Below are 22,123 nucleotides of genomic sequence, written 5' to 3'. Positions count from 1 at the left end.
TGGGCAGCCAATAGTTCAAAACGTAAACCCAAGGAGATTAGCGGTGGAGGCATGCATCATACGCCAAAAATACTATTGTGCTCACAAGTCACTGACAATCTTGGAAAGGTAAAAAACTCATTTTGGAATCAGATTCTAGTTTTAGGGCTAGAACCTTGAATGAAAACAGGGAGATTCCCTTTTCCCTAAGCTTAGAGAAAGGAAATCCAGGTGAACTCACAGCTATGTTATCTGATTGGCTGGAGTTCACAGGCCCTTGAAATATTTCTTAATAAGGAGGTGCAGTGCCTTAGAGGAGGCATGCTGAAGGCAATCTTGGTTACCTCACTGAACTGGGATTTGTGGCAGAAAATTTCATAGCCAAATTCTAATCACTTTGAACAAGGAATCTCTTAATAGGAAACACTTATGCAGGATTTAGTTCTTCCTAAAGCTTGAATGGTCACATATCCAAATCCAAGCACAATTCTTTCACTCTCAAAAAGAATGTGAGCATGAGCTATCCCAGTGCATCTGCCAACATTTTATTTATATCCCTTATTTTATTTATATTTTGCTTTTCTCACAAATGGGGAGCCAAAGCAGCTCTTCAGTTCATTCTCCCTTCTTCCTCCCTATCACTACAACTACCAGCTTGTGAGCTACGTTAGGCTAAGAGATTGTGACAGACCCAAGGCCACCTCGCAAACTTCCATGGCACAATGGCAAGTTGAACCTGGTTGTCCCAGGTCCTAATCTAACACTAATCACTACAGCATCACTGATCATACTTTCCCAGTAAAGCCTACTTAGTTCCAGTCAAGGTCGACCTATGAATAAAAGAAAAATCATTAATATTACTCCAACCAAAATTATTCTGGCCATTTTCTATGTGATGGGTATTTATGAAGCTCCATGGAGCCCTAATTGTTTTTTTCCACATGTAATGTTTAAATATGTCTAAAGTGCAAATGTAAAACTTAAATTAATTAGAATGCACATTTTAAAATATCTGTACTCAAGCAATAATATTCATAGATGGCACAGGCAGCACAAGCAAGCTTAAGTATGCTTTTTATTGTCATGTATGAAAACAAGCAAGCAAGATATGAAGAAAGAAACTGGCTAAAGCCAAAAGGGCTCTGACAAATTCTTACTAAAATGAGTTGGTGGTAAATTATATTCATATGGCACACAGCCTATTTTTTTCTGTTTCTTTTCATCTAGCAGCCTGACAACATGGCATGACAAACAGGAAATAATTCAGAGGATTGGAATTCCCCTTGTGTAAAAGGGTCATATGAAGGGGAAATAGTTTTGCTGGGTTTCCCCTAGACAAAAAGTACCTAATGTTCTTCCCAGGCAGCTTCACTTATTAAAAGTCTTAATTTATATTTTTATATATATATATAGTTCAGGGTTCAACCATATTCTATTGAAAAGGGACCATGACTAATCTACACCAATTTAAAAGGAAGAAAAATTAAGCATCGATTTCTGTATGACAGATCAATTGAATTCCAGAACCCTGCCCATTATTGTATAGTAAAATCTTTCATTGTATATTCACTCTGAGTAATTGTTTCTTTTTCCATTAAATAAATAAAAAAATTACTTCTGTTGGGAAATTCCTGGAAGGGAAACATCTCATCCACTTGGAAACATTGTCACAGAATCAATAGGAACTTTATTATAAGTCATTATCCAGCTGCACTCACCCACTTGTCTGTAACAGGGAGGAAACATTGGCCTTCATTACAGGATTTCTGGTGATCATGTGCATGAATGAGTGTCTCAGGTATTCAACAGTGGCGGTGCTATATGCATAGAGATATAAATACTACACATACACAAATCCTTCCCTAGCCAGGTGTGTTTGTGCATGTGGCTGTACAATCTAGCTGTTTCAGCCAGGCAAATAATTAGTCCTCTCTCCTTGTCCACCATGACAGGAAGTGCAGATAACCCCAGGTAAAAAGTGCAATGTGCCAACATAAACCCCTTCTCCCCAGGAAGACAGCTGTGTGGTTCAAATGTTTAACTCCCCACCAGAACAGACTACCCTCTATGCCTGGAGGAGCTGAACTGTGACAATATTATTCCTCCTTTGCTTCAGTGTCAAGCCTTTTCCTGGAAGAAATCCAGCAGCAAGGCAGTAACTAGAACTTTCACAGACCTGGCCACTTCCAACAGTAAAATACAGGTTACTTTTCTGTAACAGCTGTAGCTAAACTCATCTCAAAATATGTAACAGTACAATCCTATGCAATTATTAGGGTTAGGGCTGCAGTTTGAGATCCTGTAGGTAAAGGTAGGTAAAAATCCTCTGCTTACAAGGAAATAGCTCCCATTGAGTAAGTAAACCTAAGACAGGGCTGCAAATTTGCAATCTCAAGGGCCCTTACCTGGGAAAAAGTCGGGGAAGGGAAAGAGATTTGCTTGTGTGCCATGCGATTGCATTTTAAACCTTAAACCGAAATATGAGAAAAGTTGCGATCAGCTCATCCTACTGACAGCAACGGCTTACACTGCGAGATCCGCCTTAAGTTGCATCGAGAAAGGTTTACTACAAACAATGTCAATGAAGTTAGAGAAGGGGAGGAGGAACTTCATAGTAGAGACAATTTGAAAGGTCGGTAACAAAGCTTTGGCACCGAGGGAAAAAAATCAGAGCCAAGCCTCAGCTCACCCCAGCTGGCTGTGAAAGGAGCGGATGAAACATAAATTAATAAACGATAACTACAAATAAATAATAACTGCAAAAATGACAATTAATGCAAATAATAATAACCTGCAAATAAATACAAATAATAACTGCAAATAAAAATACATGCAAATAGTAAACAAACAAATGAAATCTGAAATAAAGTTGGAACAAGCAGTAAGACCTGGACACCAAAGGCTCCCCCCTCCCCGCGCACCACGACACCGACCTTCGATTTCCCTCATGGGCAATTTGCCGAAGGCTGGTGGGGTGGGGGTGGGGGTCATTCAGAAACGAAACACGTCTACTAACCAGCGTAGGTCAAGTCATTTAAAATCTTTTTTTTTAAATCAACTTTTTAAAAAGGAAGAGGGGGGAAAATCCCCCTTTGATGCATCACGTCGTGAGTCAAAAACCAGTCATTTAAGCGAGACGGGAGCGCCGGCTAACCGACTTCTGCTCTACGGCAACGCAACTTCTCGTCAAGCGGGAGGCGACTCCACGCAACGGTATTTTTTTTCTCTGAGATAACCAAAAACTGCGCATGCGCCAACGCCACACAGACAGGAACTTCTTTCTCCCTCTTCTACCCTCCCTCTGCCGCTTTTTGACAGCGACCATTCGCGGAAAAGAGGGGAGGCGCAGCTTGTGGGAGGGGATTTCCGTTGGGGAAAGGAGGCGGGGCTTCTCCTCGGGGCTTCCCCTCTGCCTTCGACGCCCAGGCCTTCCCCGGCGGTCTGTAGTATATAGGGGAGACCGAATGCGGCGCTCGCGCCTGGCCGGGAGTTGAGGCTCCGCTGCCGTTGGTAAGTGAGAGCGAGCGAGGGCGCGCGCTGCGCTGCGCGGTGGGGTGGTGGGGCGGTGGGGCAGTGGGCGGGGTTGGCTGTTGCCGGGCAACTCCGGGAGGAGGAGGGCGGTGCCGTTCTGTTCTTTCCCCCCCTTCCCCATCGAGGCGTGTGGCTTTGTCAGGGCCGGGCGTTGGCCCACCGTGGCGAGGCGTAGCTCTATTAAAGGGATTTACTTTTAACTGCTTATTCCCCCCCCCAGGGTTGAACCCTGTTTCTGAGACCCGTGAGGCCGTATCCTTTTAAGGTGGGTTGCCAGCCGCCCGGCAGGGGGTCTGGAACTCTCCCAAAATTATAACTGATCACCAGACTACGGAGACCAGTTCCCCTGGAGGAAATGGCAGCTCTGAAGGGTGGATTCTGTGGCATTATACCCCGCTAAGGTTCCTCCCTAGGCGCCACCTGCGAACCTCCAGGAATTTCCCAAGCAGCCCTCTTTTAAAGTCTTTGAAGGGATTTGAATTTTCATCTGAATAGTGACATAATGCTAATAACAATAGTGATAATAATCACTGCTGATAATGGCACTTGCACTGACCAGCCAGATCTGATCAGATCTCAGAAGCTAAGCAGGGTCGGAGTTGGCTAGTAATGGGATGGGAGACCTCCAAGGAAGACCAGGGTTGCAGTGGCAGGCAATGGCAAACCACCTCTGTTAGTCTCTCACCTTGAAAACCCAGCAGGGGTCAGTGTACGTTAGCAATGACTTGACAGCACTTTCTGCCACTATATAGCTCTTACAGTGTTCAGTGTTTGCATTCAGTGGCACCTTTCAGACCAACAGGATTTTCAGGTTTTAAGCTTCAGATAGGAATCTGAAGAAGGGAGCTCTGAGTCTTGAAAGCTTACACCCTGAAAATCTTGTTGGTCTCTAAGGTGTCACTAGACTCAAATCCTGCGGTTCCTCTGCAGACCCAACACTGCTATCTACCTGAATTGTCCCAAGTGCTTCAAATGTATTGTTCTTGTAGGAATCCTTACAGCTCTGTTAGGTATGCCAGTATTATTAATCTAATCTAATTCCTGCTCCTTTTAACTGGATATTGATTCTTGGACCTTCTGTTCACAAAGCAAAGTGCTCTGACTCTAATCCATGGGACCTCCCCTTCATCTAGTGCATTTTAATCCTGTTGGCTGTCCAGGGAACTCACGATTGGGTGTATATGATTCTCCTTCAGCCCTGTGAGGTAGTTGGATTAAGAATGTGTGACTGGCCAGAAGCTTCATGACCAAGTGGGGTTTTAAATTGGGGTCTCCCAGATCTTAGAGAGACTAGTTTGCCTTCATTTATTTATTTCCCTTAGCTGCTTTGGGCAAGTTTTATGGACGGGGGCTAGAAATATTCTAAATAAACATCCTATATCCACCTAGTGACTTCATGAATGAGGTGGATGTTGAACACTGAGGTGGAGATGAGAACTCCTGGATCACAGCTCATTCTCTGAGTCTTAACATCACAACATCTACCATCACAAACTACTGAGGTTTTAAAAAAAATTATACCCTCTCTACTAAACGTTTCTGAGGTGGCTTCTGTATAAGATCAGTAATTAATGCATAGAGAAGCAGTCTAACTAATATTTTTAATGATTTAAAGCCAATGCAGACAAAATGCTTAGAAAGACAGATCACAGTCAAAAGCCTGAGTGAATAAAAAGCTCTTAATGTACTGGTGTTCTGGGAAAATCTGTTGGGAGTTTTGCAGTAAAGGTGCCACCATGGAGAGGGCCCTGTTCCATCTCACTAAAAAAAATGAGGTGGACAGCAGCTTGGAGCCTTCACAGGAGAATGTTTTCTGTGTTTTCCTTTTGGACCTGTTCTCCCCCGTCCAACTGCTAGAGTGCTTTCAGGGTTTTTAAAAACGGAGCAGTAGGCAAATGGTTATATCATAACATTATGTGCCTACTTCTGATTTCTTTAAAAAAGGCACTGATAAAAAGCTTGCTGGTGGTTGAGAGGGAGTACACCAGATGTGGAAATATTGTATTAAGTCAGGTTTGTGAAACTATGCAGCAGAGCCAGTGGAAAACCCAGAAGGTGAATGACTGTGTGGTGATGCAGCTGCGGAAATAATACTCCCCCCTACAAGCACATGCTGCAGTTTGGAGGTGGCAGGGAATGCAGATCAAATTTTCCATGTGGAAGCAGCCAAGGATTGTCATGTAACGCTGCAATCTTTTCCACACTTGCTTAGGTGTTGAGAGGCACAGGGAAGATATTGGGATAGCACAGGTATGTCAATACAGACTTCCCTAGTTATTTGTGGAAAGTGCCTCATGACAGATTTTTTTTTACAGTCTTTTCAGTCTCCTGTGGATATGTGCTCCTGGAGGCAAGCTAGTAAAAATGTTTCTTGGCTGGTAACATATGGATTGATCATGATCAGTATGTGCAGTAAGAGTTTTGTTGCTCATGTTCAAACTCTAAAACAGCAAAGTCCATGGATTTGAGTCCAGTGCTGGCTTAGAGACCAACAAGGATTTCACGTCTCTATGGTATCACTGGACTCAAATCCTGCTGTTCTACTACAGACCTCCCTGGCTACCTATCTGATACCAAAATCCAAAAGTAGTATAAAACGTTTTATTGGGGCCAGCCAAAATGTCCCATATTAGGAACTTGAAAACTTTCTTACTGAAGCCGGTGTTTTAAAGGTCCTACATGCCTCTCTTCAGTTCTTCTCTAATGAGCATTAGGCATCCCTTAATACATTGAGATTATGAATTTGTGGTTATAATCAGAATAGTGAAAAGCATTATTTAGAATTAATAACGGTATATTAATCCCAGTGTGAAAAATTGAATAATGTCTGGAATGGAATGACCACTGTTGCACTGTAGTCTTTACTGTTTAAAGTGGAATGACAGAATCCAGGATATTAAATATTTACAATGACTCCAGTATCCAGGCTAGTGTTGCCTGATTAATTTCTCTCTCTCAAAGCAGAATCCTTATGCTGCATATTGATGTGGCCAGCCTTATAATAATGTCTTTTAATTTCTGTATCATGTTCTTTGTTCTACTAAAATGTACTTTGCCAAATCATTTCTGTAAAGAGCTGGTTACAACTCTTTGAATACTAAACCTTCTTCCCCTGACCTGTTACTAACCTCCCTGTGAGCTCTTCCCGAGAAGCTTGTCTCCCAGTAGGGATCTCTTTTGATTTTGGAGAACAGTGGAAGATAAAGTGACCTTGGGAGAGAGACTGTAGATAGAGAGCCCAGTTGTCGTCACATGTAGTTCAGCAGATGAAGTGTGACGTACCTTTGTGTGGCTGCTGCAGATTCCCAAGCTCTTGCTAAAGATCAGGGGCCATGTTCCAGGGGGCACATCAGTTTGTGTGGGGCAATGTCCATGCTTACAGGGCCTCTCCCTTGTCCCATGTGAACTCATCCTAAAGTATACCTACTTTTCCCCCTGCAGTGGTCATTGCAGGGAGGAGACGGGTAGTGGGACTAAGCTGTCTTTGAGATAAATTGGTTAGGCATCACTGATAAGCTTCCCAGAACTCATGGCCTGTATATGGGGTTTTCTGTGAAATTGCCTAGTTTAGCATTCTGTTTTCATTTGCGGCCAGCTGCTTGCTTCTGAGAAGCCACATCAGGAAGGTAACTGGTTGTGTTAGCATATCATGGCTAGTAGCTTCCTCCAAGAAGTTGTGTAATCTTGTTTTTTTTTAAAAAGAAGCTATCTCAACCAGAGGCTCTCTCTGGATCTTGTACAAGGAGCTTCATAAGTTAACCAAGTATTCTGTAAAGTACTTTTTCAGTCTATTCTGAACCTTTTCTAGTAATTTCCATTGGGTGTTCAAGTTCTAGCATTATGAGGCAAGGCAACCGTCTTCTTTCTCCCCTCCACACTCCTCTACTATTCTGCTTTCTGTACTTCTATAAACATATACTATGGTCCCCTTTTCCACCCACCCCCTTTTATAACTAAACTTGATTTTTATCCAGCCTATTTTAATAAGTAGAACGACAGAGACTGTGTTTCTGGCCACTGTCACCATTTTATTTAAATTCTGTGATTCCACAACTCAGTTCTGTGATGTATAATGTTACTGTACTGTTAATCCGCCCTGATCTGGATGGCCCAGGTGAGCCTGATCTCATCAGATCTCAGAAACTAAGCAGGGTCAGCCTTGGTTAGTAATTGGATGGGAGACCTCCAACAAGGACCAGGGTTGTGGAGGCAGGTAGTGGCAAACCACCTCTTGCCATGAAAACCCCACCAGAGGTTGCCATAAATTGATTCTGATTTGAGAGCACTCTCCACCACCACCAGTGTTAATCCACTTTGAGCAAGGATTGCACACATGATTCCTTGTAGATCACTTGACGTTCTGTTCATTGCTCATGGTAATGTTTCCTTCCACCTTCCCTCAGCATCTTCCCTTTTAAGGATGGGTGTGGGGTAAGGTTTCTTTAGATTACCGCAGCTTTAAAGGACAAAAATAGTACCTTTATTTCAGCACATTTATATGCTATTGCATGCCAGAGAGCTGCCTGCTTTTGACCCAAAATGCCAAGTATTTTTAAAATGCTGATCGCTTTTGTTACATATTCTTTGATATGTCAGCCACTACAGAAGTTCAGAGGTTATATCTCTACAGACAGCTAAAAGTGCATCACGGTGTTAAAATGCTTAGCTAAGCACAGAGGGCATGTGGGAGTGATACTGTCCGATGAGCTATTTCTGTGGAAGCCTGCTGAGACCAGACATTCCAGTGCTTTCCTCATGGGCGGTGTCTGAGATGTATTTTGTTCGGGGCTTCCCAGCTGAGTTAGAGATCTTTTCACCTGTGGCTTATTTGGCCACTGAATCCAAATTAGAGGGCATACTTGAATATCCAGTTATAATATAGCAGTTGCAGGGGTCTTCTGTTCAGATTGGGACTATGCTGAGATGTAGTTTAACCTTCCCTCAGTGCCTCTTGCTCCTTTCCGAAGAGGCTTGGAACTGAAACTTGCCTCTGGGAAAATATAGGTACTTTGTATGTTCCTCTCAATTGAACAAGGGGGCCTTGTGAAGTTAGGTAAGCTGTGAGGGGAGAAGGGGCTGCGGTTCCCCTCCATCTACTATCTAGCAATTAAAAGAAAAACCAGTCACAGATGTTTGAGCAGCTCCTCTAGTTCAACCCCCATTTGTTACTTTTCTATATCCTAATATCTCAGAGGAGCTTTTTTTTGAAAGGTTGTGATAGTTTCCTCTAAATATAGGAACCAGAGGTTTTAAAAAGGCAACCATTCTTCCCTATGTGAAGAGACATGTGACTGTACCTTTTGGGATGCATGCATGTTCAGTTTGGAGAAGAGATTGAGGGGAGACATGATTGCTCTCTTTAAGTATTTGAAAGGCTGTCACTTAGGGGAGGGAGCTATTCCTGTTGGCAGCAGAGGATAGGACTTGAAACAGTAGGTTTAAACTACAGGCTGGACATTAGGAAAAACTTCTTCATGTTAGGAGTAGGGGGGTTGGACTAGATGGTCCGTAAGACCCTTCCAACTTTATGGTTCTGTGTTCTTACTGAAAGAGACATCTGTGGGTAGAAAAATTGTCATTTTCAGGTGTTCTATAAGAATGAAAAAACTGGGATTTTAAAATACTGAATGTTTTATCTGAAAATGTGCTGAAATAAATGGCTTGAATATTCAACCCTCATAATTGTATCGAAACTGGGTACTCATTTTACCGACCTCAGAAGAATGGAAGGCTGAGTCAATCTTGAGCCGGATATCTGAACCCGGCTTCTGTCAGGATCGAACTCAGGTAGTGAGCAGAGCTTGGGCTGCAGTGCTGCAGTTTACCACTCTGCACCACAGAGCTGTTTTTTTAAAAAAAAAAAAAGTAAGGGAGGCTTGCCTTATTTAGATCTTTACAAATTGGACCTGCTCAGATATGTCTTCAGTGACATCAGATATTGATGCCTCGTTGTTTTTACTGTTGGCACAATAGGCGCCTAAGAAGGAATAAGTCCCATTGAAAGTGGGGGACAGACTTTTGAGTCAACATGCTTACCATTGTGCTGTACATCTGACACAGATGTTTTAAGTTCCTAGTAACTAGATGTGTAAATAAGTGTTTTTGTTTCTACCACAAATATAACAGCCTGGATTGAAGTTTAAATGTATTACCCTTCATAGTCCTCTAAATTGGGTGTACTCTCAATTTTGACAAATAGTTGCGTGTACACAATGTACTACGTCTGTCATCTTGTAGGAAGCTCACACATCTTTCTCTCTTCATACAGGTCTTGGTAACCTGAAAAAGGATTGTGTTTGTCACACCTGATATTTACAGTTTCTCCTGGTGAACCACACATTGCAAAATGGCTGCCTAACCCCCGGAAAGGGAGTCTGAAGCCTAGGAGGTAGTTTTATGCATAAAAACATATCCTCCCCCCACTGATGTTCAGGAAAGCTGCTACTTAATAAACATGACCTACTATAATATTTTAGTTAATGGTTATATAAGATGGGGATTTCCCTGTCCAAAGCCTCATATTAAATGCAGTAATCCAATAATACTAAAACAGCCTGGTTAAAATTGTGCTAAGTAAGACTTAACTGGCAGTATACAGACTCATGAAAGGCTATTTAGAGCTTGCTGATACCCAGAGCAAGTTTGTATAAGATTGCAGAGACCATTCTTGCCCTAGTTGTTTCTAAGGTTTATTGAAAGGCTTTGATGATAGGCAGCAAGATTCTGCTTGGGGGGGGGGGAATAACTAAAATGAGAAAAGTTGACATCAAGGAACAAACGATTTTGCATGCCTTAGGGAGAAATATGAAAATATATGCATAAAGTCAACTTTTAAAAACATATAGGAGCTGCCTTAAGCAAGTTGGACCACTGGTCCATCTAGCCTGATGGCCTGCTTCAAATGATTCACTGAGCAAAGTCAGGAGCCTTCCTCCAGCTGAAGTGGCTCTTCTTCGAACAGGATGGCTTCTTTGACCGGAGGAACTTCCCCTAGCCTAAGGCACGATACTGCCCAGTATTGCCTACAATGTGCAGTAGAGAGTGTCCAGAGATTTGGGCAGGGAAAGGTCTTTTCCTAAATACCTGCTACCTGAGGCCTGATTTAAATTGATATTGGCAGTGGCTTATGTGGGGTGGAATAGCCTTTTCTGTGCAGGTCAAGAAAGCCCTCCGTTTATTAGAATTTTGACAGCAATATAAGACTGAGTTGTTTAGATGGGACATCCAATAGATAAAGGTTTTGGGGTCATCTGCAGTTATTTTAATCTTTATGTGCATGATTTAGTTGTTTTAATGTATTTTTTTAAACATCGTGGCCTGTCCTGTGGCCTTTTTAGGAAAAAGACAAACTAAAAAGTTCTGAGATATTTCAGCCCTTTAATATAAATTAAAAGCATTGGAACTCAGTACAGTCCTAAACAGAATTACACCCTGCTAAACCTGTTGACTTTAATGGGCTTAGAAGGGTGACAAGGCACTGTCAGTCTCCCACTCAGATCCTAAACTGGTTTAGTTGTATATCCATAACTTTCAGTGAAACTTATGTCTAAGTAGTCATGCTTAGGATCGCAGCATTAATTTCTTTACTGCCACTGTATGATTTTGAGATTTCTTACCGTCTCCCCCCCATCCCCGGTATGAATGATGAATATATTTCTGATGAGGAACTGGGATAAGGAACAAGGAAATAAGTTTCTAGAATTTACAGTACAGAAAGTACTTGTAAATGTACTTTTTTTTTTAAAAGAAGGACATTGCATGTAATCTTTCACTTTCAGGTTCTTTTTTTATCATGGCCTGGAAGGTTGCATAACACTACCTCCTAGGCTTCAGACTCCTCCCCTCCTATCACATTTCATTATGAATATAATGGAAAGCAGCCCATTCCTGTCTAAACTGAAGAGCAGGAGCAACGAAAGCGACCTCAAGTATGACTTATCTTGTGAACTCTACAGGATCTCTACCTTTTCGACTTTCCCCTTGAATGTTCCAGTGTCTGAAAGGAGTCTTGCCCGTGCTGGTTTCTATTACACCGGTCTGAAAGACAAAGTGAAATGTTATAGCTGTGGCTTGATGTTGGATAACTGGAAAAAAGGGGACAACGCCTTGGACAAACACAAACAACTCTATCCAAGCTGCAGCTTTGTTCAGAGTCTGGCTTCAGCAAACAGTCTTGGTTCATCATTTCGTTCTGCCTTTTCACCTCCAATTTCTTCAATGGGCGCCAAAATGGATGTCGAAACAAAAATACCAAGTTTAAATCAAGTTGGCTATTTTAGCAGGCATTACTCAAGCTTCCCACAGGATCCAGTAACATCCAGGGCTGTGGAAGATTTGTCCCATTTCAGACCCAGCTCTTTCCATCGTGCCATGAAGTTAGAAGAAGCCAGGCTACGCACGTTCCAGGCATGGCCCCTGACATTTCTGGCACCATCTGACTTGGCCAAAGCTGGATTTTATTATGTGGGTCCTGCAGACAGGGTAGCATGCTTTGCCTGTGGTGGCCAGTTGGGCAACTGGGATCCAGAGGATAACGCCATGTCCGAACATCGGAGACACTTTCCCAACTGCCCTTTTGTGAAAAATCTGCTTGGAGACCTGCACAGTTTCTCAGTTTCTAACCTGAGGATGCAGACCCACAGTGCCCGCGTCTGCACTTTCACCAGCTGGCCAGTTACAATTCCGGTTCGACCACAGCAGCTTGCAGAAGCTGGCTTCTATTACGTAGGTAAGATAGAACTTAATCTTTTCAATGACTTGGCAAATTCTGAAATGTAATCAATGACTTCTATGAGTGCCTTTTTGAAATTGCTTTTTGTACCTTTTTAATTTCAAGGTTGCAATGATGATGTCAAATGTTTCTGCTGTGATGGTGGACTCAGATGTTGGGAGTCTGGGGATGATCCATGGGTGGAGCATGCTAAATGGTTTCCAAGGTACTTATTTAAAAAATCTTAATTTTTATTTTAGTTATTTATGGTTTGCCTTCTTCACTGAGGCTCAAAGCAGATTACAGGTACAAGTCAATACAATCAACGAGATGGGACATCCAATAAACAATGCAATAAGATTTAGAAATGAGGAACCAAACAGAAATCTGAAACTGGAGCTGAAACAAAGCATGAGCATTAATGTTACATGTTAAGCAAAGCAGAATTTATATATAAGGATCATACTTATAGCAACAGACGGTAGATAGTGTACACAATTGTATAGACCACATTCCCTCTCCCTTTAATGTTTCTTAACCGTTTTGAATTGTTCAGCCCTGTTCCTTTTATAGAAAAGCCCCATTGAATAATTCAGTTTTGCATAGTTTGTGGAAAGCCAGGAGGGACAACGCCTTCCCAACCTCAGCAGAGAGGCCATTTTATAAGGTGGATGGCCGCAACAGAAAATGCATGAGTATAGGCAGTTTTTGATTTTGTCCATTTGCAGGGTGGCAGCTGGAGAAGGCCCTACTGATTTGAGCAAAGCTGTCACGAGGGGTCTTTGTATGTGATAGCCAATACTTTAAACTGAACCCAGTAACTAATGGGCAGCCGTTGGAGAGGCTAAAGAATGGGAGGAATAGCATGCTCTGCTTATCTCCTCATAATAACCAAGCAACAATAAGACAGAGAGAACCTGGATCTTATTAGCACTGTGAATTAAAAGATGGTGTGTGCTTATCTGGGTTTGCAAACTTAGCTTCTAAAGTGATGTTTAGAGGGCTTTTGAGCCCCACCTTCCCCCTTGGGGTGTATGGAATTACCAGTAGTTGAATTTTGGTCAGCTACTCTAAAATTGGACTTCTGATACTGTGAGAGAGCAATTCTAAACAGGTCTACTCAGAATTCTGCTCTAGTCTGTTAAGTAGGCCTTACTTCCAGGAAAGTGTTAGCGTGCACTGTAAGAGAACCAACCCAGAATAAATCTTGGGAAGACTGCTGCTTTAATGACATGTTCTGTGAAGCAGTAATAATACTGAGTAGCACAAATATACCCAGTAACTGACTGTCCTTAATAATCCTGTCAACTACCTTATAAGAGATCATTATTTTAATCTTACAGAAGAACACTGGATTCTGAAAGGCTTGATTGCACCTACGAGTTGGTACTGAGCCAGGATCCGGTGAAACATTCTAACAGGATGCTTTTAACCTGCTGGCTTGGACTCGCATCCTGAAGGCTAGGATGTTGATTTTTTTTTTATGCTGATGAGTATTCTAACCTACTAAATGGAAAAAAGAGCTCTGAAAGCCTGCATATAAATTACAAAGTCTTGTTTTTTTGATGTGGATTACTATTGATGTAGAACTACTTCTAATAATTTGCTATGCACAGAATTCAGAAAAGCGACGAATCTTTTGGTTCTGCTGCATCTGGGTCATGCAGAAGTGTGTTCCTTGGCTCTAGTACAGATAGTTAACAGAAGTTGGCCACGTGTACACCTACAAGTTGGCATTCTGCCTTAAAAAACAACAACACTGCAAGTCATAATTACCTCTGTACGCAATTTATTTAGCAGATAAAACTAATGCAGAGAAATGTACCTGTTTTAGACTAATGCTTAAGCACACACCTTAATTATGGCAATAAATCTAAAGTATTAAATGAAGTACAAATGTTTCATCCTTGACCTGGAGCTAGGTTCCAGTCAAGATTTGTATAGGCAACCTAATTTGGTACTTTGTGCCTTGTGACACTATTAAATGCTTTTAGAAAGTTTCTCCCAGTAAGTTGGAACTAGCAGGGCAACATTTAGTTGCTGTAAGATTATGCGTGGTGGTGGTGGTGGTGGTAACTGCTATGATGCATTTGAGTCTTCTCTCTGCCTTACAGATATCTGAGAAGGTGGAACGTTTATTTCATATACTGATATTGACCCTTAATACCCTTTATCTCCTAGGTGTGATTACCTGCTTCATGTGAAAGGGCAAGAGTTTGTCAGCCAGGTTCAAGAAAGATACCCTCGCCTCCTTGAACAGGTATTCAGATGCTTTGTTTTTAATGTCTCTTCTATACAGCTCTAAGTGGTCTGTGTGCCAGACCAGCCAAGAGTCTGTAGAATCCCAATAGAGTTTTGGCTGTAGAATGAAACAGTCATCATTAAAAGGTCGAAGGGCAGAGTGATCATCCAGAGAGCATCTGACACTGTTGGCGACTCAGTGGAAGCTGGATCTTGTTTATCGTAAGGCAAGTGGGAGAATTGCCCAAGTCATATGAGTAAATGTCCTTGCAGAGCAATCTGATGATGATTTCTTAAACAGTATCGTGCTTCTGTGTTTTAAAATGTTCCTTACCATTGATGAGTGTTCAGGCTGTGGCATTGCACGAACAGGCCATGTTGACATTCACCTCCTTGTAGCTTAGAGTGACACATTCTGGAGTTGAAGATTTATGGCATCTAAGATTATGCTAAAGTAGCACCAAAAATAAGCAGACCTCAAGGTCTGCCCCTCCCTTCTGATTACAAATGGGAAGAGTTTCCGGGCCCTCTTGTAACTTACTGACAGTTGGTATTCCCTTTGCCAGCAAGCAGGGATGACAAAATCTGGTGCCAGATGGTGAATGTTGGTGCCAGATCTGAATGTTTGTTGTTCTGGCAAACAGTGCTTAGAGCTGAACAGAGATAGGATCAGGTTTTATAACAGTTTCACCAGCACAATGAATTTTTTCCACCTGAGGATTTCTGCAGACAGAGGGGAGTTCTGTCAAGAGAGGGCAACTACCTTGCATCTCTCCTCCCTCCCTCCCCTTCACTTTCCAGCCCAAATACTCACCCCAGTGCTGCTCCTCGGGAACACGGGACCCCTGGGAACAGCAGTAGGATATGGAGTCAGACATCTGCAGTGGGATGGAGAAATCAGAAAAAAATGCCCTCCTCCAAATCTGTATAAATTCCCCAGTGAGTCCAAGCCAGTATCTTAAACAGGGATTTTGTTCTGGGGTTTCATGCCAAGCATGCATAGATGTTTAAGATGAAGATTTAAACTTTTAGCAAATTTGGTAAGTCTGTACATAGTATTAATAAACTAAAAATGTCATTTTTTAAAAAACACCATTCTTTTTATATTTTGTAGCTCTTGTCTACTTCAGACATACCTGTGTTTGAAAACACTGATCCACCAGGTAAGTATTTTGCCAGTGTACATTAAGGGTTATATAGAGCCTTTGTATATCAAAATACTCTTGTTAGAATGTCATGAAGCATTTTGGTATTTCCAGTCCAGTTTTCTCAAATTTAATGAAAATTATCTTAATGTTTTTCTGAGACAAAGCAAAGTTTGCATTAAATGTACACTCCACTGTGTGTAAATGTACAATTTTTAATATTGCCCCTAACATAGGAAGTCAGACCTGTCTCTGTGCCTTATCGTACAATTGCCATGTGTGACTAGTCTAGTCATATAAAACCCAATTGCTTGACCAGAGGAATCCTTTCTAAGAAAATAAAGTATAAAGTTTTCAAAGACACGATAAAACAAGTTTCTTGATCAGACTAGTGGTCCATCGAGTGCAGCATCCGGTCTCACAGAGGCCAACCAGTTGCTATGGAAGGACAACAAGTGGGGCAAAGAGGCCAGTGTTGTTTCCTTGCACTTAAATTCAGAAGTTTACTGCCTCTGAATGCGGAGGGCTCCTTCTCGTCATCGTGGCTCGTAGTCATTGATGGGCCTCTCCTCCATGAATCCTCCTGTCTCATTTAAAGCGATCTGGGCCAGTGGCCATCACTACTCCTATTACACTGGCAGTGAATTCCACATTTTAATTAAGCAAAGAAATACTTCCCCTTTGTCCATGCTCAGTCGGTTGCCCACCAATTTCATTGGATAGCTCTGCTTTTTTAGTATAATGGAAGAGGGGCGGGGGAGTTCTGTCTTTATCTTATTTATAATTTTTTAAATGTCTATCATGTCCTCCGGTGTCTTTTTTCTCTAAAAGTCTTTAGCCTTTCCTTGTAAGAAAGGTGCTCCAGTCCCTTGATCATCTTAGTTGCCTTCTGACAGACTTGGGGATTACCACTCCTCCCCATATCTGAAGAAGGGAGCTTTGATTCTCGAAAGCCTGTACTCAAAATCTCATTTGTCTTTCATTTGCCACGTTGTTGCAGCTTTTCACAATCTTCCCTGGTTTCTAAACAGTTGTGGTGTAATCCACAGACTTGGGCACCTATAACACCTATTCCAATACTGATCCTTGCGGGACACCACAATATGGCACTGTCCTGATTTTATGACAGTTTAAAATTATTCTGCCAAATTCACACAGATGTGAAGTCTGAATAACTGGCTGTTGTGAATTTTTATCTTTGAGTAGTCATTCATTTTGAACCTGGAGAGGACCCTTCCGAAGATGCAGTCATGATGAAAAACCCTGTGGTGGAAGCTGCCTTGGAGATGGGATTCAGCAGAAGACTTATCAAGCAGACCATTCAGAGTAAAATCTTAATGACAGGAGAGAATTACAAGACAGTATACGACCTTGTGTCCGATCTTGTTGCAGCAGCAGATGAAAGCAAGGAAGAGGAAAAGGAAATACAACTGGAGGAAGTGACATCAGGTACTAAGAACACAGGTGATTGTGCCTGTCCTATATTAACCCCATCTCTCCTTACCAGTATGGTAAACAATTGTACCAAGAGTTAAAAGCTCAGACAAATCTGCAGGCTGTTAACTGAGTTCATGAAAATCTTGGCTCCTCTTTTAAGAGATTCCACTTCTGTTCTGAGATTCTATTCTGTGGGATTCCCAGGAGTTATAAATAATCCAGAAATTTTCATTTCTGTAATATAAAACCACAGATTGGAGATTATGAAAGCAAATATAGCAAGTCCATCTTCTCTGGCATGACTCTTACAGTCCATTATGCACTCCTTTTGGGGCCCACTCGCAGTATCTCCTTCTTAGTGAGACAAGGTGGTGATGGCTGGAGGAAGGTCTTGGTGGTATCTGTGGAACTTGCTTGCCAATTGGGTTTGCCCAGCACCCTTCCTTTACTTCTGTTGGAAGCACCAAATGTAACTTCTGGTTAGGCTTGCTTTTTTTTTTTAACCAAACTGATCTGATCCTACTAACTGCTGTTTGACAGATTTTAATCTGCTATTGTGCAGTTCTACTGCTTTGTAATTTCATTTGCTAGAAAAGCAACACATTAAACCACATTTTGGTTTAATTTTAGCTTTCTTATATTATTTTTTAAAATATGCTTTGTAAGCTCCTATAAATAATCTGGGAAAGTGGTTAGAAATACAGTATTTTTGCACATGGAAAGTCCCTTTGTTAACCAGAAGATGTGGCATTTTTATTATCTGCTTTAGTGTTCAAATCTGTTACAACAGGGAAGATGGTATCTGGGCACCGTTCAACCAGTGTTCCTATTCCATATGTGGCCATTGGCAAGCAAGGATTTAAGAATAATTCAAAATGACCACCAAGATTCCATGAATACTCAGACTTACATGGATAATTGACCTTTCTTTGTTTTTTCTTTCAACTTTTTATGCCCATACCTCTATAATGGCAGTCTGCATACATGACACTGTACTCTCAAAAATACCTAAATCAGAGAGACACCCCCCCCCCCAATAAGCATCTTTATTCAAATCAAATATACTGTATAATACAAATAGACATAATTTATTGATCCAAGCCTGTCATATTAATTGAAATCCCAGTTTAAATAGCTGGACTGTATTCTAAGGTGATAGTAATTAGGGAATAACTGACCAGATTTTTTTTATTTATTTTTATTTTTAAATTGCTGACATGCACTCACCATGTTTCCCCTCGCAAGATATATGCAGCCCAGTCTAATGCAGATTTACTTACAAGTAAATCCCATTGAGTTCAGCTAATCTTAGATGTGATTTGGAAATATTGGGGCACTTAAACCTAATAGTTAAATATTTACTGTTCCAAAGTTCTAGTTAAACAGAATAAAAACATTTCAGCAGTATGAATGCTTGCTGGCAGTGACCCATCAGTCAGGAATAAGGATCGGAGGGCAGGACTGTTTTGTCTCTTCCTTGCAGCATCACATTCTAGTATTTATTTTCCAAGTGTTTGCTCTAAAGATAAAATACATCATCTGATAATGTCTGTTTCATTCCCCTCTCACCCATTTTCCCAGTTGGCTAAAACTAAGGCACACAGTGCAATCCTAAACAGTGACCCGAGTCTAAGCCCATTGATTTCAATGGGTTTGGAGTGGAATTACTCTGTTTAGGATTGCACTGTCAATTGCCTTAAATTGTAACAGCTTTAGCTCTGTCCTGGACATTAGCTGTATTTGGTAACTCAATAGAACAAAGATTATTGAATAAAACTCCTTATACATTGAAAACCAGTAATGTGCACATATCTTGGGAAAAATAGTGTCATTTCATGCTGATAGATTTACATGTTCTTAACACAGCAAACTAAGTTTGGGTATGGTAAGGAAGGAAGTATGGCGGCTTTCATGTTCTACCCCTCCCCCCTCCTCCCATTTATTTCTGTACTTGAGCAGAGAGACTTAAGAAATGAGCAGAGAGGTTTGTAACCCAATTTATCCTTTCACTGTTGCCTTTCAGATGATCTGTCCTTAATTCGAAAGTACCGGATGGCATTGTTTCAGCGTTTAACGTGTGTGCTTCCTATTCTGGAAAAGTTACTGGCTTCTAAAGTCATAACCGAACTCGAAAAAGATGTTATTAAACAGAAAACACAGACATCCCTGCAAGTGAGAGAATTGATTGATACCATCTTGGTGAAAGGAAACGCAGCTGCAAGCATATTCAGAAGCAGTCTACAGGAATGTGATCCTGTGTTATATAAAGATTTGTTTGGTGAGTTTGCTGGAAGAGTGTGCTGAATGGCTTCTAACTCCCCCTTCATGGAGGAGTTGGCAGTTTGGGGCTATTGGAATAGACAGCAGTTACGGCTTTTATTGGGCTAACTGTTGTGGATAGGAGAAGCATACTCGTGAGTGTTATAATCCCCCCCCCCTTCCTGTTTATCTGGGATACAGTTTAATTAGCATAACGGCAGATTGCTGAAAGAAGCCTTAATGCTTGGGACTGGTTGAAGCAGTTGATTTCATTTTTGACTAACAGAAGGCTTTGTCTTTTTTTTTTTTGAAGTGGAGAAGAATGTGACATACATTCCAACCGAAGATGCTTCAGGTAACTAATTCATTAATTTAGACCTGAGTAGTATTTTGGTGAGGAAAGTATTGCTTGTGTATAAAAGAGAAAGAGATGACGGTACTCTTTCTGGAATTAAAAACATTCTTACTCGGCACTTAGTTTGAAATTCAGCAGCAGGGTTCCATTCTCTGTGTTGGAGCCAGACTAAATTTTCTGCTCACTGAAGAGGGGGGGTAATTTCCAGCAGTTCCCTCTTCCCACTGCTGTTCCTGAGCGACCACATTCCTCTCTGTTCCCTGATGTGTAATCTCCACATAAAAATGAAGTTTGGGTATTTCTCTAACAGGGAAATTACTCCTTTACTCATCTTAGTACTGGGGAATGATGTGTATGTGTGTTTTGAGGAATGAAGATGATTGATCCTATTTGTTGTTCTTTTTAAAAATGTGGTGCATTTTTGTGTGTGTGTGTGTTGGTATGTCTCTCTGCTTCACATATAATAAGTTGATTCTTCCTCTGCAGGCCTGCCCATGGAAGAACAGTTGAGACGATTACAGGAAGAGAGAACATGCAAAGTCTGCATGGACAAGGAAGTGTCCATTGTCTTCATCCCTTGTGGTCATTTAGTGGTGTGTAAAGAGTGTGCACCATCCCTTAGGAAATGCCCTATATGCAGGGGTACAATCAAGGGTACAGTTCGGACATTTCTTTCATGAAGGGCTAAAAGATGCAATCTGTTCAGATTTTTTGTTGTACTTTTGCTGGACATGCGATGTTAGCCTAAGACGCTGTGCTGGTTGCAATACTCAGTCCAAGAAGTGCAGAAGAGGGTCAGAATCACTGTGTCACATTGCAAGAAATCAGAGGGCAGACCTTTGGGATCAGACGCTTCGTCCTTGGCACTCCAAGGGACTGCCTGAATTGCTCATGCAGGTGTGCCAACCTGTTGCCTCTAGACCAATTTGGAGGCAAATTTAATTTATGATGGCAACAGTAGGCCTAGTTTGTTTAAAAGTGACTGGTAGTTATTATGAATCTCTTAGAGATTTATCAAGCAGCTGACCTCCAGTGGGCACTCTTGTCCAAAATACCTGTACAAAGGAAACCTTGTCATAAAGTTTAATGCAACCGAAGCATCTAAGCAACTGTTCTGAGTTTCTGTTCATATTTGGATTCTTTTTATTAAACTGCTCTTGAGTAACTAATTTTGCAAATATTTGTTTATGTGAGATACTATTTTTTTTTTAAAAAGGGCTAACATTTTCAGTATATATGTATAATAAACTTATTTATCGTTACAGCAAAGCTTCTGGAATTTTATTTTTACATATATATCATTACAGAGTCTAAAGAAAAGATGCCTTTTGGAACCTGCTTTGTTACAATCTCTCAGTTCACATGTTATCTAGGAGAGAATTGTGTTTTGAGCAGCTGGATATCAAGAACAAATGCCTGCTTGTTTGTAAATCTACTTCATGCATGTTAGATTGCAAACATTATTCTTAATGTCTCTAGAGTGGATGTAGGCTTGTACTTTTGTTTCAGATACTTGCTTTCTAGGAGCTGTAAAAATCAACTGATTTTTACTTATTCTTTGTATCATAATCACTTAACATGGTGGAGCTTTAGATCTTAAACCTAAGCTTGTTTACTTAGAAACAGCCTGATACTCCAATTGGAAACATTTCAATTGATATTTCCAGCAATATATAATACTGAGACGGGGGTTCTATCAGTCCTTGCCCAGCTGTCTGATCCTGGACTAGTCACTTTCTCTCAGCCTAACCCATCTTTCAGGATTGCCATGAGGAAAATGGAAAGTAACTCCCATGTATGCTGTCTTAAGCACATTAGAGGAAAGGTAAGGTACAAATGTAGTGAAGGATAACTTCATGTGTTGTGTCACATGGCTTGCAAACTATGATGTAGACACCCGTAGTTTGGGTAAGAAGGATAAGAAATATCTGCAAGGAAGGTAGTAGTGGAGAGTTCCTAGACGCAGTTTGCAGCAGATTCTGTTGCCAGCAGGCTACAAATTCTCAGTCTCTCAGTTCTTCCCTCCAATCCTTTCCCAGATCAGAACCATGATCCTGGCAGAATGAGAGAGCAGGGAGGGGGAGGGTTTGCAGGAGAGGCAAAATTCTCTCACTGAAAAATCAGTGCACTTCATCCTGTTCCATAGATTTGCAAGCCTGCTGCACATACAAAGCCAAAAATAGGGTCTCCATCGCCATTAACTTAAGTGTAGAATTTGCAGGAAGAGTAATTTTAGAATTGAGGTCAGCATTTAAGCAGTTTTCCTTTTCTCTGCATCTACATCAAGTCTGCATCAGGTTGCAGGAGTTTTTCATCCACCCTCAAGCAGCTGGGAAATCAACCCACTGGGCTGTAGCATTGGGTAGTGGTCCAGTCCATCGGGAAAAAAAATTAAAAAGTGGAATGATCAATGGCTATTGCGAGGGAGACTGGAGGCGAGGGCCAATGGAAACAGGAAGAGCTGAC

At 41.4% G+C, this 22,123-nt stretch overlaps 1 protein-coding gene across 1 annotated transcript; it reads left to right on the top strand.

Annotated features, from left to right (window-relative positions):
• The first annotated feature begins 3,401 nt into the window (after positions 1–3,401).
• LOC129325802 (inhibitor of apoptosis protein-like) lies at positions 3,402–20,926 on the top strand. Its single transcript, XM_054973709.1, has 9 exons — positions 3,402–3,489; positions 9,779–12,238; positions 12,347–12,446; positions 14,402–14,480; positions 15,576–15,624; positions 16,813–17,055; positions 19,067–19,321; positions 19,616–19,657; positions 20,144–20,926. Exons 2-9 carry the CDS (start codon positions 11,371–11,373, stop codon positions 20,335–20,337), a joined length of 1,830 nt encoding a protein of 609 aa, XP_054829684.1. The 5' UTR covers positions 3,402–3,489; positions 9,779–11,370; the 3' UTR covers positions 20,338–20,926.
• The last annotated feature ends 1,197 nt before the right edge of the window (positions 20,927–22,123 follow it).

Source organism: Eublepharis macularius, chromosome 3 (assembly GCF_028583425.1).
Source record: "Eublepharis macularius isolate TG4126 chromosome 3, MPM_Emac_v1.0, whole genome shotgun sequence".
In the NCBI taxonomy this organism is placed as follows: domain Eukaryota; kingdom Metazoa; phylum Chordata; class Lepidosauria; order Squamata; family Eublepharidae; genus Eublepharis; species Eublepharis macularius.
This window is presented reverse-complemented; position numbering and strand designations above follow the sequence as displayed.

Excerpts from the sequence above, each read along its gene's own strand:
- LOC129325802 (XM_054973709.1), top strand. The coding sequence starts at position 11,371 with ATGAATATAATGGAAAGCAGCCCATTCCTGTCTAAACTGAAGAGCAGG. Across the intron at positions 12,447-14,401 it reads CATGCTAAATGGTTTCCAAG|GTGTGATTACCTGCTTCATG; the intron begins GTACTTATTTAA and ends TTTATCTCCTAG. Across the intron at positions 15,625-16,812 it reads TGAAAACACTGATCCACCAG|TCATTCATTTTGAACCTGGA; the intron begins GTAAGTATTTTG and ends ATCTTTGAGTAG.